The following is a 16,166-nucleotide window of genomic DNA, read 5'->3' as shown; positions in this document are numbered from 1 at the left end:
GGGGCGCCTTCAACGCAGCGTCAAAAAGGCGCGACGTGACGCCGCGGGGCGCCTGCGAAGCCGCACGTCGGGCAGTGAGCACGAGGAGGCGACGTCAAAACAGCGTCCAAGCCAGCGGCCGGCGGCCGACGACATGGACACAGACAGCGACTTCTTCTGATAGGTGGGTGCGTTCCATGCTTTCCCCCACCGCCCTGTGTCTTCAAGGCTGTCCTCGTCAACGAGGCGCCGCAGACTGACTGAACATTTCCAGCAATATGCCTAAGAAACCTTCGAATAATTGTCACGCGGGGTTTTCGTCCCGGCAGAAATGTTAAGTCGCGCAATGTCTGTAAACGTCTCTAGGTCGTGAAACAGGCGCGTGGTAAGCCGAGCAATGCTAGTGCAAGCGATCTGTCAGAATTGGCACGGTAGCGTGCCCGTGATACCAAGCAACGTGAAGTCCGCGCCAAATGAGCGCCAGTTTTTTTTTCTTTTTTTCTTTCCTTTCTTTTATTAAGCAGAAACAATTTGTCACACAGGGCATTGCTCAGTCGTGCACAAAGGTCAATCAATTGAATTATTCTTGTGTAGCGTGAAAGTGAAAGTGTCATGTATCCCACGTGTCATGCGCCGGAGCGGTCACCTGCCTTTTAGGTGGTGACGATAGGCAGTTGGCCGATTCTGCTGCGCACAAGTTTGTGCATTTCGCAGTGCAAACTGTATTTGACTGTGCCATAAGGTTAACGTCATGTTAGCAGTGATGGAGTGGACGAGTTCCCGATAGCGGGCACGTGTTTTTATGTTTGTTTCATCTCGAGGGACATGTGATAGTGATATATTCGCTCGGGAACGACATATATCAAGTTGGGCATACAGCTCGAGACACCTGGCAAGAGTACATGGCCACGGTTTTTTTTTTTTTTCTCTACGGGGATCAAATAGTAGTGAAGTGCAAGCGCAATATGCGCGTTTCTGACCTTATGTGCACAGTTGGGCTGCCATACAGTGAAGTGGCATACTGCCCAAACATGAGTGACTGATGCATTATGTCCTGTTTTTACTTTCTGAGAATAGGGTATTCTCGCCAGTATAATGGTATCTCATGCACGACGGCCCCACAAGACGCGTGTCTAGTCCCGCCCCTACAAGGTGTTGACGGGGGCCTACCATAAAGTGAGTGAGATACTTGTTGCATTTCGTTTGCCTAGGTTCCACTCCTAGTCCAACCAATTCGTGTTCTCGCATCGCTTAGTAAAGAATCTGTCACTCGGCAATCTTCTTCTGTTTATATGGTTTCTAGAATAGCATAGGCACATAAATTAGGGGCAGCAGGAAAAAAAAAAGCGCCACGTCCTTTTCTGTTGCTCGATAAATGTAAATGTCCCTAAAAATAGTCACATGGAATGTCCGGGGCTTGCGCACCCCACAGAAACAAAAGTTAGTAGTTAGAACAGCCAGAAAGTTGCAGTGCGACATTTTATGCCTGCAGGAGATGAACATAGATACTTTAAGCAAAGCCAGGGAACTCGAAAAGCAGTTCTCAGCCCGTGGGTTTTTTTCATTTCCCACACACCAAGCGTGTGGCACAGCCATAATAGTCTTCAATTGGTCTCTCCTTAACGGGGGCCATTTCACCTTCGACCCAGATGGTCGAATGGTAGCGTTCGACTTAGAGTTTCAGGCGGAGCAGTTTAGACTCATTAGCATATACGCGCCGGTAAAAAGTCCGGCCATGGCTGGCTTTTACAGGCAACTGAACCCGATGCTCCTGGAAAGGAAGCACTTAATCTTAATAGGGGACTTCAATTGCGTTTTGAATAATTTAAATGATAGAATAGGCCCGGGTAGAGAAAAAAAAGACAAGTATAGTCTAGAACTAAGGAAAATAGTAGAACAATTCAACCTCGCAGACGCTTATGTACTGCGCCACGGGCAGACCTTCCAGCATACTTGGTCGCGTACCAGTACGCAGGCGCGTCTAGACCGTGTGTATGTGACGTCGTCACTGCGGTCGGCAGTCGTGGACTGTCAGGCGGTCGATCCACCCTCGTACGCTCTGGGCATCTCTGACCACAGGCCTGTGGTAGTGACTTTAGCGGTTAAAGACAGGTCGCCATACCGCCACCCGTGGCGAGTGGACAATAGACTCTTTAGTGACGAGACGGCGAGGGCCAGCCTACGCAACCGTTTGGCAGCCTCTACAAGCGACCGCAGTTGGGACGCTCTCAAGCAAATGTGGCGTGACATCTGTACCGACGAGGGAAAAAAGTTGAAACATCGTTACTCTGGGCTCGTGAGAGCAACGCTTCAGCGCATCCGGATAGTCGAAAGAGGGGAACCCACCTCTCTACTTATGAAGACCTACGCTAATGACTTAAAGTTAAGATTAGCACGACTAAGGACGCTGACGTCCACCACGGCTAGCTCTTACCAGGCCAGACATCTACCCAGTTCTCACCCGGAGGTACTTAATTATGTCAACAGTATCCGAGTCGGACAGATGGAAGAGCGCGGTAACTTGAGCAAACAGGATATAGCTAGGTTCAGTGCACACTTTGAAAGCATGGGGATGAGTGAATTACGTCTCGACTTGGATTCACTCCTTCATCATCCGTTTTTAAGCAATCTCCCACAGCTCTCCCCCGAGGAGTATTGTAGTTTAGTTGCTCCCATAACTCTGGAAGAATTAACGTTAGCAATGCGCCACCTCCACAGAGGTTCCGCACCGGGAAACGATGATTTAACTGTCGAATTTTATAGCGCATTTTGGGATGTCATAGGACCCACCCTGTGTGAAGTCCTGAATGTATTCACGAGTAGGCACACGCTGCCACACTCATTTAAGAGCGGCAGGATTATCCTGCTTCCAAAGACGCAAGAACGTCTCGAGGACCCCCGTAACTGGCGCCCGATTACTTTATTAGGTACAGATTATAAAATGTTAACTACCGTTTTAACCCTGCGTCTACAGGGAGTCATGCCCTCGCTTATCACGTCTTGGCAGTCGTGCTCAGTGGTGGGCCGTAATGTCCAGACCCTGAACATGCTCAACAGGGATATTATAGATTACACGAGACAGAGACAGGCGAGGGGATGGCTCACCTCCCTGGACCAGGCACAGGCATTTGATAGGGTAGAGCATAAGTTTATATTCGCCACCCTGCTGGCGTTTGGTTTTCCTAGACAATTTGTATATCTCATAATGGAACTTTACAATGACATAAATAGCGACCTATCCATAAATAATGAAACCGTAGCCTCCTTTCCAGTGACAAGAGGTGTGAGACAGGGATGTCCCCTTTCCCCCCTGTTGTTCGCGCTGACGATAGAACCCTTCCTGACCCAGGTAGAAAAGCACCCAAGTGTCCTTGGGTTGCAGACCCCAGGTAGCGGCACAGTTAAAGTAACTGCTTATGCAGATGATATAACGGTATACCATAGAGACGCGGACAGCCTCGCTGCTGTCCTCAAGGTTTTTTCCGTGTACGCGGAGCTTTCCGGGGCAAAACTTAATTTACACAAGTGTAAATCGTTATGTCTTCACAGGTCTCCACTAACAAGTCTTCACGGCATCGCCGTGGTAGATAGCGTGTGCATACTAGGGATCAGCTACAGGGCCAGTGGTGCGACCAGAGAGAGCTGGGAGGAGGAGGTGAAGGCGCTAAAACAGCAGATCACCAGGGCCCTAGAGTTTAACTTCCCGTATTATGTACGCCGGTACTTGCTCATGGGCGTCTTTACAGGTCGCCGCTGGTTCTTGTCCAATTCATTAGTTATGCCCTATCAGGTTGCACGTAAGGTAAAGTCTCACTTCATAAAGTTTTTCTGGAACTCAAAGACCCCTCTGGTCAAATACGAACAGTTAGGCTTGCCTCGCGAGAGGGGCAGGTGGAATATCCCTTCGGCCGTCGTCTTGGCAGACACATACGCTCTGAAAACGACCCTCAGGGTTTTGCAGTCACCTGAGGCGCACCCCGCCAGGAAACTGGCGACGTACTTCCTAGGAGTCCAGAGCCGTCTGTTTTTACAGACGCAGCCACCGGGGCCGAAGGCGATAAACCCGACGCCCTTCTACAGGCATGTGATCGGAATATACAAGCGCATTGCCCAACTGAACCTGGACACTCCTCTCCTGGAGTGCCGAAATACAGAACTAGCACAAGAGTTATTGGTAAACTCTGGTTGCGAGGCTAAGAACCCAGGGTTTCCGTGGGTCTTGTTGACCCCTAGCTGGCTGCCTGGCAGCATTCAGGATGTGGTGTGGCGTTTCGGGTGGTCCGTCTTGCCTACGGCGGACCGGATGTACAAGTGGCATCACGTTCGTTCGGAGCAGTGCGTGCACTGCCATAAACACGAAGATAACAAACACGCGTTGATAGCCTGCCGCGTGGCCAAGGTTTTCTGGTCCCTCGTGGACAAGGCGTACCACCCGTTGGGTATAGAAAGGTTTGTTAAAAGAGGCAGGTGCCCCAACGGCGCACTGGCACGACTAGTGTTGGCCGCCGGAATGCTTACGTTGTGGGAAAACAGGGGATTAGCAGTCAAACAGGCAAAGGCTCACCAAAACCAGTGGCCGCTGCTGATGCGAATGTACAATATTGTATTAGATCACTTGGACACAGAATTTTTCCTCTTGGGCGAGGAAGAATTCTTGAAACGCTGGTCATGTGCATTTGTTAAAATTGTCAACAACAGAGTTACGCTCACTTGTGGCCCCATACAGGGTCTACGAACTACATAAATCCCACTGCCATGTCTTGTGGTGTGATGAGTGCTAAAACATTGACTGTGAAAATGTGAAATATTGTGACTTTATTGTGGAACCTGTGCCGATGTAACCCAGTGTCAAATCGATTGTGGAACCGTACTTTGTGTGGAACTAGTGCCTTGTACTTATAGAGGAAAAATAAAAATTCCCTTTTCGCCCCTAAAATGGGATGACATAGACAACCAAGTACTCTGCTGGTGTGTTCCATTGCAGAGGCGTCTTGTGTTTAGGAGAAAAGGTGAATGATTTGGACCGTTTGTTAAGGGACAGCTGCGCGTTTAGAACATCTCCCGCTAAAAGGGACCATGAGGCGATGCGAAGCCGCAGCACTTGCACAATCGCGTTCATTTGGCGTTCGTTGGGCATGCTACGGACCTCGCGTCGTGGAACGCGACGAGGAACGCTACGCGCGTCGTGTCTTCCCTCGAGCGTGGCCGTTCTCACAGTACGAGCGGGCAACGCGGTCGACAGGCGGGCGAGGGGGGGAGTGTAGGAGAGGAGAGACGTTGCGCAGGAAAGGGGAGAGGAGGCGTGTGGAGAGCAGTGTGTGGAGAGTGTTTGCGCAAGCGCAGTGAGGGTGGTCACGCTGCATGTCACCACCTATAGTGTACTAGAATAATCTCCTAGTGACGCGTCCAGGAGGCAGGGACAATGGGCCGGTTGAAGCAAACGCCAGTAGACCCCACTGGTGGCGTTGCTGCGCTTTTTTCTAGTCGCGGAGCCAGTTCGCGCCGGTTTAGGCCGGTTCAGACGCGCTTTGCAGCTGCTTGCCTCGTGCGCGTCCCCTGCGACGCTACGTTCAACGTCGCAGTTCTTCAAAAAAAAAAAAAAAGAAAGAAATGGTGGATGACTTTTTTTTTCTCCGGGCGCTTACATGTGGGATGCTTCCATGTAGTACGAAAATAGCGCCCCTTTTCATTTCCTTCACGAATCACTCTCGATTGCACGCCGTAAAATGAGGTAAGGAAACGCAGGAATAATCGTGTTTAGCTGCGTTTCTGTAACCGAGAATAAATCACGAAAAGTTTGCCACCATCAATATGCGTCCGTCGAGGCCGTTATTTCATCGTACGCCTTCTGACATAGCAACGCAGCGTATACGTTGCTGAGCACTTTTGTGTAGTTTGCGATGAGCATGCGATTTAAATGTTGTGCTAGGTATTGCGCAATAGAAGCAAAACATGCAGAGTTACTCATATGATGGGTTTGTGCAAATAGATGATAAAAAAATGCGAATAGATACTGCTGCAGGCGATGTCCCGAACTGCAATGAATCCGCCGGTCTGCGGCAGTAACGCTAGCAGACGGCTAGAAAAAGGCGCAGTGGCGGCGCCTGGTGGCGTCTACACAAACGGGCACGCGCGCTCCTTCTCAGACGCGTCACTAGGAAATTATTCTAGTACACTATATCACCACCGTATTGAACTCCGCCATAAGATGCTTCGCATCAAAACAAATCACAGCATATCCACGGAGTGAATGATGATGAGTGGGCGAAGCTGCGGAGGTTCATCGGTAAACCGTGAATCTTCCGTGAATTCTGCCCAGTACATCATCACCGACGTGAGATCGGGCGCGTTTATACTAAAGGTTCGATGAGAGTTATGACGACTTGCAGCTCACTTTAATTTTACATGTACGCTGTGAAATTTCACTGTTTAATCATACACAGGAGAAATCGCACACACGCACTACCTTGGAGGTCAAAATTCAGTGCCTATCCGCCTCGTGCATCGGTATGGTGGCGGCACCGCTCGGCTCAGGCGGTTGTACCTCTCTCACAAACCCCCATAGGATCCCATGCATTTTCAATGAAGTTTGCGATTCCGTTGCGCAAAAACAAACTAGCGCCATCTCTCGACAATACGCCACACCGACGACGCAACACGTCCTCTTGCTTCCACCGACTGGCCATGCTCCAAGCTAACTCATCTCTCCACTTTCTTTTATTTCATTCGGTGGCCGTGAGAGCGCGCGCTCTGCACTGTGCAGTTTGTGCAGTAACGCACCCAACAAGACCGGCTGGGCTCGTCGCTTTCGTCGCGTCTTCCTTGAACGTTGCAACGTTAATGTTGTGTTAAGGCGGTGGCCACACGTCGGACGATGAAACTGATTTCGTTCAGCTGCCATCTCATCAACGGCAATGTTTCAGACGCCTCAGCTGTGTACTTTTGTGCGTTGGTTGCTGGACCAGATGGACTCCTGCAAGACCGCGTTTTTCCAAGTCAGCTGTGTGTGTAGTTCTCGGCGTCGTAACAGTTTGATGACGCGAGGACGTCAACTGGTGCTACATCGTGGGAACCGCTGAAGTGACTGCAAGCTTGACGACATTGTGCCAGAATATTCTAGCGTACTGTACGCGCACGATTGTGCTACACTTAAAATACCGCGCTTGGCCTCGCGCGTCAACCTGGTACGCCTGTGTGCAACAAGTGTGTTGTTATCGTTGTTGCGTTGTTAATATTGAATTGCAATTGGAATACCGTTTTTGCAAAGGTAAGTGAAGCTGTAAGTAGTTGCCTTTCTATATGCTCGCTACTCCACGAACATTACTTCCAGAATCGCATTTTATGTTGAGCTGCACGTACCAAAGGAGAATCTAGCATACGAGATACATTACGCGCGTGCGCATTTTCTGTATAAATCTGAGTAATGCCACACGTGCGAATTCCCTATATAAGTCTGAGTAATGCCATGCTCAATTTAAAGCGTATGTGTTAGAGGATTGTGGCTTCAATGGTGAAAGTGATTAGATATTCCGAAATATGTGACTGCAGTGCAGTTAGAACTTTCTCATGTGTTAACGCGGTCTGTGAACAAAAAAAAAAAACCTCTGTGTGAATGTTTGTTGGTCGTTTGCTAAAGTACTTTCATGCATTATTATGCAGCTGTGTGACGGCTGTTAAAACGTTGAGCAAGTTAGATTTTCGTTTTCTTGGCCTAGTTGAGTGCTACGAGTGTTTTGCGAAGATAAAAACGCGTGTCTTATGTGCGTTTCTTAAGCAGGCATACAGCCGTAATAGTCATTGTTGTTGTACTGTTTGGGGTGTTCAATAAAAGAATGCTGTTTTGTACAGCAGCAGTTTTTATTTCATCTGTGTTAACAGATCACGCAAACAACTTGGACACATGCACGTAAGAACCGTACGCAGTGCACCGTGCGCACGCATAAAAAGCGGGCCTGTCATTTTAAAACAAATAATATGAGCAATCGACGTAACAGACGGCATGGTTGACGTAACAGACGGCGTGGAGCAGCGTCGGCAGTACAAATATCAAAACAGAATGAAAACTTAATAGAAAAACGGCGAGTAACGCGCGCTTCGCCCACGGCTTCTATGAGCCGCGCGTATCCACCTTTCGCCACCGTTTGCCGTTGGTGGCGCCACCAGTACCACTGAAAGCAGCAGCGCACGAGGCGGATATATACGGGGTGGTCAGTGAACGGTTGTGCAGCGCGAGCGGTCGGTTTTTTCAATCAAGACGCTGCCGCGACGCTGCCTGTGTCGGCGCCGCTGCGCCGCCGCAGGCAGCGTCGCGGGGCAGCGTCGCGGCAGCGTCTCGCACCGCAGGAGAGTCTCACACCGTAGGAGAGGAGAAACATCTGGCGTCTTTCGTTAAGCAGCTGGCGTCTTTTCGTTTTGCTTTAGAAACATCTGGCGTCTTTTCGTTTTGCTTTTAGAAAGCATCTGGCGTCTTTCGTTGGTTTAATTCATCAATCAACGGCGTTTTGAACAAAATTTTAATTGTTTAATCACGCACAGGAGAAATCTCACCAGGCACTACCTTGGAGGTAAACAATGGCTGCTAATGGGAATGAGAGACAGAAGAAGTCGGCTTTTAGCTAACACTTACACTTCTACTTCTACTAACGTTTCCTACTGGAACGTGCCAATGGCTGCTAATGGGGAATGAGAGACAGAAGAATTCGGCTTTTAGTTAATGCGCACGCTGCGAATTTTTTTTATTGTTCAACAACGCACAGGAGACATCTCCCACCGGCACCACCTTGGAGGTCAAGATCTGGTACTAGCGTTAAGACTGGTTACGCACTACGACGGGGACGAACGGGTGCCGCTTTAAGGAGCTTTGCCTTAAAATTTTCCAGGGCTTAGGGTAGGTTGTATCCTAATACGGGGCAGTATTAAGCTGCCCGGCTGCAGACATAGGCGACCTAGCCGTCACCGATTGCAGGAGCACGTGGTGTACCCCAAGAAGCTTCCGGTCACCTCATTTATTATTCTGCAGCACCGAAGCGTAAAGCGTTTCTTTAAGATTTGTCAGAGTAAGGGAATACTCTTTTTCCAGTTTCACATAAACGAAAGGCGCTTATAGTTAAACACTAACTCTTTTAGTGTTGTGTGTAGCTTAGAAGAATATTTAATTCAAATATGTTGCGAGACACAGGGAGAAAAGTGTTGAAACTCTACGGGCTACTCGCCAAGGCTTTTGTTCCCCGCCAATCCTGCTAGCCTACGCCAGCGCAGGAAACCGGAAGCGGTCCAGGGCCTGTGTTAGTAAACAGTGAAACCCTCCACACACTGCGTTCCAACTGCTGATGGAGCCAGAACGTTACATTTCACTCAGTGATTTCTTTTGTTTCAGCCTGACGAACAACACAAGTATCCGCGGCCTGTTTAAAGAAATTAGTATGCCAGAATATAATTATTTTCTATGCTTAACACATGTGCCGGCTATTTTACACAACAGGCGCCAAATGTTATCTTAATCTCCTTGCTGTGAGATAAACAACATGTGTTACTTTTTAAATTTAGTCATAGAGAACCTGCCGGCATAGGGAAGCTGTCGACGTGTGTCACAAAATTCGTGTTAATCCCATATGCTGTGGCACGGCCGCTACATAAAAATTCATCCTTTCGTCATAGGAATCGGAATAACACGAAAGTAATGCGTGCCCTTACAGAAGTAACTGAATGTTCACTGTACATTGATATAAGAGAGTTTGTACAATGTATATTGACGTCTCGCAGTTATAGCATTGTTCAACGTGGATACACTCACTTTGATGATTGGTGGTACATCTCCATCCCGACGAGTAACGTCTATGTGAAATGATTAAACAAACCCTTGTGGTAGCTGGAGTAGTTAACGGTGAAAGCGTAATCAGAGAACGAGGTGTGATAGCCAGAAGAGCGTCGCCTTTTGGACGCAGAATTTGGTCGGCATCCCGCGGCATGTTAAAATGTGATTGAACACCACGGCCGGACTAGAGTAACGCAAAGCGCGTCGTGCCGCCCCGGTAGCCCAGCCGCGATTTTTCTCGGAGCGAGCGCGTGAGCGGGGAACGCGGTGTTACAGCCAGGTGAGGCAGGCGCGCGTCGCAGAGCTATTTTAGGGGCGAAGCTCCTTAAGGCGGCACCCGTTCGTCCCTCGTAGTCGTCGTGGTCGTAGTAGTGAGTAACAAGTCTTACGCTTTGACCTCCAAGGTGGTGCCGGTGGGAGATTTCTCCTGTGCGTTGTTGAACAATAAAAAATTCGCAGCGTGCGCGTTTTTAACTAAAAGCCGAATTCTTCTGTCTCTCATTCCCCATTAGCAGCCATTGGCATGTTCCAGTAGGAAACGTTAGTAGAAGTAGAAGTGTAAGTGTTAGCTAAAAGCCGACTTCTTCTGTCTCTCATTGCCATTAGCAGCCATTGTTTACCTCCAAGGTAGTGCCTGGTGAGATTTCTCCTGTGCGTGATTAAACAATAAAAATTTTGTTCAAAACGCCGTTGACTGATGAAATAAACCAACGAAAGACGCCAGATGTTTTGTAAAAGCAGAACTAAAGAACGCCAGATGTTTTTCTTAAAGTGTAGTAGTAGTACTTGTATGTAGCCACCTCGCCCGATCGTCAACGGGCGAGGTGGACCGGCAACGGCGCGAGGACCCTGCCGTACGAGAGTTAAATCACACTAAAAGACATACTTTGCGGGCGATACACTCTAGTAAGCTTTCAACTTTTCGTCTTAATGTACATGATAAAGAAATTATTTCTATGAAAAACGCAAGGCACACCTTGAGCAATATGTTTGGTTTTGGGACGCTAAATGGAACCATGAGGCGATGCGAAGCCGGAGCACTTGCACGATCGCGTTCCGTTGGCTTTCGTTGGGCATGCTACCGACCTCGCGTCGTGGAACGCGCGTCCTGTCTTCCCTCTAGCCTTGCCTTTAATTCGCACAGGGCGAGCGGGGAATGCGGTCGCTCTTGGCGCTCTTTCGCTCGGGAGCGGACTTCTTCCTTGCATTTCACCGATCACAAGTGATAATGAAGGGACCACGTAAACCAACAGTACAATAAAAATTTGATGTTTAATATATACACGATGTTTCACACTCTTTATATTATGTACTGGGCGCATTTCACGGAAGAGTTTCACGGTTTACAGATGATTCCCTCCGTAGCTTCGCCCCACTCATCATCATTCACCCCGTGGATATGCTGTGATTTTTTGGTTTGGATTAGCGTGATGCGTGGTGATGCTATGAGCGAGGCCGACGCTTTTACGACGCTTGGGCTAAGATCGCCACCTCACGGTATGTTTAGGCATTGACAAAATTGGACTGTTATTGAAAACGCGCCGAATGGGACGGACGTGTAGCACGTTGCTGGTGCTGATCGCGGAGGCCCCAGTAATGACGAATTACTTTACCGCTCCCAGAGGGCAACATCACCCCGCCGACCGGGAGATTGGTAGATATAAAAGGCGCGTTTGTAAAGCCTGTAAAGTCTGTGACCATGGCGCAGTGCCCCATGGCATATAGAAACCTTGCTCCTCTAAAAAGGTTTTTACCGCTAGTGTTCCTGTGTGCAATTTAAAGAAGAAAGATTTTGCATTTGGAGGTGCTTCCATTTTTTTTTGACTCGCTTAAGTACATTCTGACCCTTGCCAGCAGCATATAGCGCTCTGTACATTGGGATGGGCAACACAAGGTCACGTACATCCTTATAAAGCTTTTTCTTTCTAACAGAAAAAAGGTACTCGGTTGAAAAGCGGACGCTCGAAAAACGCACACTTGGCACAACCTCCTTCAGATAGCCTTGTACTGCACCTTTCATCGTTTGAGTGCTGACAACAAACTCGGGCAACAGTCGACCAAGTCTTATTTGGCACACTGTTAACAGGAAGGGGTCGCTTGCCTTACGGAAAAAGAAAAACCTATTTACCAACTGTTTTATGAACAGATGTGCCAGTCCAATGCCTCCACTCTTTACCCTTCTAAGCAAATTTGTATTGTTGGCTAGAGTAGAACCCCTGCTTACTGTGAAGGAATTTGAAATCATAATGTTGGTTATTCAGTGGTTGACGTTAGATGTGTGCCTACATGTTTGTGGTGTCTTGTAACATAATTCTGTTGTCCCCGTTTGTGTGGTGTACAACCGAAAATAAAGAAAAAAGAAGACCGTGGCGCAGTGGATAGCGTGCCTGGCATCTGTCCTTGCGCATCAAGCTTTCGTGGGTTCGACGCCCGTTGACGAAATTTTTTTTCTTTGCAATCTGATCGTGTAAATTTTTTCGACGTCATTTCAGTGACGGAAATACGTCACTGAAGTCTTGGTGGGCCCCGGCATAAAACACTATCGTGTTAAAAATTCACCGACGATAACGATACTGCCTAATGCAAATTTTGAGCGCAGCTTCGTGTTGGGGCAACGTCAACTGTGTTTGCAATGTTGGCTATCCGCAGTTGTAGCAATGTAATATTCGTTGCATACTGCCACCTAAACTGCCAGCGTTCGAGCGCTACCCACACCACTCTGTGTATTGAAGCGTCGCGAACGAAGTGAAACGCCGACAGCCCTGTTACGACAAGCGAAGCCAGCCGCAGTGCACGTACCAGCCCTGCGTGCGCACGAGCTCCGACCGAGGTGCCAGCGCGCGTGACGGAGAAAAACTCGAGGTTAGAGGCCAGTGGCTCGTGATATCGACAGACTCCGCGTTCGCTCTCTTTTGTCCTCGTTCGCGGTGTCGGTTACGCCGCCGACGCCAGCCAACGGCGACTCCACTCAATGCTGGAACAGGCGCCTAAGAGCTGCGCTCTAAAAAAATCACTGCGCCGGCTGTCGTTGTTTCTTCCATTGTGCGAGTCTCCTTTTTCAATTCATTTCATTACAATTATTGACCCTAAGGGCCCGAGAACGGGCATTACATAGGGGGGAATACAATACTTTATACAGCAAATATACGGAAACAGCAAAATGCAATAACAAGCAAGCATAATGCAAATACAATGTTAAAAAGGCCAACACATTCAGTAATGCAAGGTCGGATAAAGTAGAATAGTTGCGATCAATATATAGTACAATCTAGCAAAAGAAAAAAATACATAGAATAAATGAAAATCTGGAATCAGTCAATAAATATAATATATAGAATAAAAATACATAGAAATAATGAAAATTTGGAATCGGACAATTCAGCTAGTTATGGAAGGACTGTTCGCTAAGGTAAGATAGTAGGGCTAATTGGAAACTAGTTAATTTTTTATTGTTTCCAATGGTACCCGGAAGGGCGTTCGACCCGTCTATGAACAACACCAAAGGAGAGTGTAAGTATTTTTCAGTGCGCGCAAATGGTGGGCGTACCTTGTGATCGTGGTCACATCGGGCCGAAATGTTTACGGCTAGATGGATGAATTTGAGTGAGAAAGGACTGTAGCTAAAGCAAACGCTGTGAAAGAAGAAAAATCTCGAATATTTTCTGCGTGTTGCGAACGGTAAAGTGCCAAGAGTTCCTTTTATGGATGATACACTATGAAAACGTGAATAGGAGGAAGCAATAAATCTAGCGGCTTTATTTGAATTGGCTCCAGCATGTCAGTAAGGTATGCTTGATGCGGATGCCATATGTTAAAAGCATACTCTAGGGATGGTTTAATGAGGGAATTAAATGACTGAAATTTAGTGTCTGAAGTAGCCAGACGTAGGTGGCGTTTTAAAATGCCAAGCTTACGAAATTCCTTGCTGGTAATTAATTCTACATGATTGTTCCATTTAAGATTGTAATGCAGAATACCACGTAAGGATTTAACAGACGATACCGTTTCAACGGGAGAGTTGTTGATTGGCATCTCAACCAAATTTCACATACTTGGTCTTTTCAACGTTAATTTTCATTTGCCATTTGCTACACCATTGGGAAAGTGTCGTTAAGTCAGATTGCAAGGTTAGAATGTCGTTCTGATTGGCTATTTCTTTATATATTACGCAGTGATCAGCGAAAAGTCGTACGGTAGACTGCATGCTAATTGATATATCGTTGATATAAATTAGAAATAACAGCGACCCTAAAGCTGACCCTTGTGGAACGCCCGACTTGACCTGCGTCTGTTTGGATATGTAGGAGTCGATTTTAATACACTGAAATCTTTCAGTTAGAAAGCCTTCAATTCAACGAAATGTTTTTTTATGGAGCCGGAAACTACGTAGTTTTGTTATAAGACGTTCATGAGGGACGTGATCAAACGCTTTAGAAAAATCAATAAAAATTGCATCGATTAACAACGACCTATTGCTAGAGTTGTGTAAATCGCTAACTAGCTCAAACAGCTGAGTGTTACAGGATTTATGTTTCTGAAAGCCATGTTGGTTTTCTAGAAGTAGCTTATTGGATTGAAGGTGAGACATTATGCGGCTGTATAAGATACGTTCGAGCATCTTAAACAAACGGATGTCAGAGAAATAGGACGGTAATTGTTAGCGATGCGCTTTTCTCCGGATTTAAAGCAAAGAATGACATTCGCAATTTTCCAGTCACCGGGAAGGCACCCAGAATCCAGTGACTGCTGAAATATTAGAGATAAGAGGTAGGATGATTTGTCTGACGCCAGCTTTAAAAGCTTTGCACTTATACCGTCCGGACCCAGACAAGTTTTGCACGGTAGTCTCTCTATAGCGCGTGCTATGCCGGTTTCTGTTATCGTGATGAATTGAAACTCGTGCAAAATTGCATCCAGTGAAGGCATCCGTGTTTGCAACGGCAATTCGTCAGAAAAAAACTGAAGCAAAATGCTGATTGAAAATTTCGGTGGATTGTTCTACCGATTGTAAGATACCATTTTCACGTTTTAACTGTACGCTGGTTGCTTCTCATTCTGGCTTATAATCCACTAAAATTTGCCAGGTTCGGTCCTCATTATAATGCGCAGAGTGTAGCTAAAGTATATGTTTTTAGCAATATTTATTGAGGATATTGCTAACTTTGACAGCTCTTTGTAGTTCGCCCAGTCTAAATCATTGTTTGACCTGGAAGCTTTTCTAAACGCTCTGTTGTCAATAGCTCTGCTCACGTCACAAGTAAACCAGGGATCATCTGCTTTGGACGAGAGTTAATTTTGGCTCGCAGTAATCTTGCAGTTCCTTCAGGAAGTTTTTAAATAAAGACCAGTTGTCGTTAACTGATCGATCAGCGAAATCGTGAAGGTAACCAGCCACAAATTCCGGAAACATGTGGTTCATTTTGGTAACGTCTGCGCGAGGATAGTTAAGAATCACTTTGGTTTCATTTGGTTCCATAGGGCGTGGTACATGCAGAGTGCAGTGTACGGCCTTGTGATCACTTATTTCCTCAAGAACAAGAGTGCTTGCCTATTCAGGATGGTACGTTAGTATCAGATCAAGAATATCTTCGTCTCGAGTGGGTTGTGTTATCATTTGCGACAGGTTTTGAAAGTGCACTGTGTGGAGAAAATGACGCAATTCTTGGCGATTACTGTTACCCAGAACAGAAGATGCTGGCCAGTCAATGGATGGGTAATTGAAATTCCCGGCCAAGAGCAGTAAGGCATTTGGTAACTTATGTGTGACTTGTTCATGGGCGTCATTAAAAAGACTCACGAACTCGGGCTGGCTCTCTCTCAGGATGTCGGTAGCATAAACCAATAACGCAGTGCCCGTGACTATGACTCGTAACTACGGAAATCATTTCAAGTGGTGAGTCGATAGGAATAATAGACGGTTGCAACTCTTCTTTGACAGCAATTGTCACGCCCCCTCTCCGCGACCCCTTTCGGTCCTTGCGAAAAACAGCGAATGCCTTTGGCAACGATAGTTCATTATCTGCAATATGCTCAGGGAGCCACGTTTCAGTACCGATAAAGATATCAGCATCGCATGTTCTGATCAGTATCTTTACGGCATCAGCCTTGTTAAGTAGGCTTTGAAAGTTTGCCAGCAACAATGACACTTTATGCGCAGGAAGTCTGCAGTTAGGCACTTCGGCTCGTCATTTTTGCGAAGATTGTCTTTCCTTAGATACGACAGCGACAGAGTCAGACGAAGAGTCGTACTGGCAGATGCCATTTTGCATGTGTAGTGTGTTAAAACGGAGCGAAAAGCGCTCGCTTTCTTTGAGGTTTTGCTTCGCGATGTCACGAAGCTTTTCACGTGCTTGGTGTATCTTATGTGAAAAGT

General features: G+C 47.2%; 1 protein-coding gene across 1 annotated transcript in view; it reads left to right on the top strand.

Moving 5' to 3' along the window:
• Positions 1-2,959: 2,959 nt before the first annotated feature.
• LOC119385681 (uncharacterized) overlaps positions 2,960-16,166 on the top strand; it is a 32,393-nt gene continuing 19,186 nt past the window's right edge. Inside the window, exons 1-2 of the mRNA XM_037653079.1 lie at positions 2,960-3,150; positions 3,529-4,428. Coding sequence (XP_037509007.1) covers positions 2,960-3,150; positions 3,529-4,428 — 1,091 coding nt within the window. The remainder of the gene's footprint in view (positions 3,151-3,528; positions 4,429-16,166) is intronic.

The sequence above is a fragment of the Rhipicephalus sanguineus genome, chromosome 3, assembly GCF_013339695.2.
Source record: "Rhipicephalus sanguineus isolate Rsan-2018 chromosome 3, BIME_Rsan_1.4, whole genome shotgun sequence".
NCBI classification, from domain to species: Eukaryota; Metazoa; Arthropoda; class Arachnida; order Ixodida; family Ixodidae; genus Rhipicephalus; species Rhipicephalus sanguineus.
This window is presented reverse-complemented; position numbering and strand designations above follow the sequence as displayed.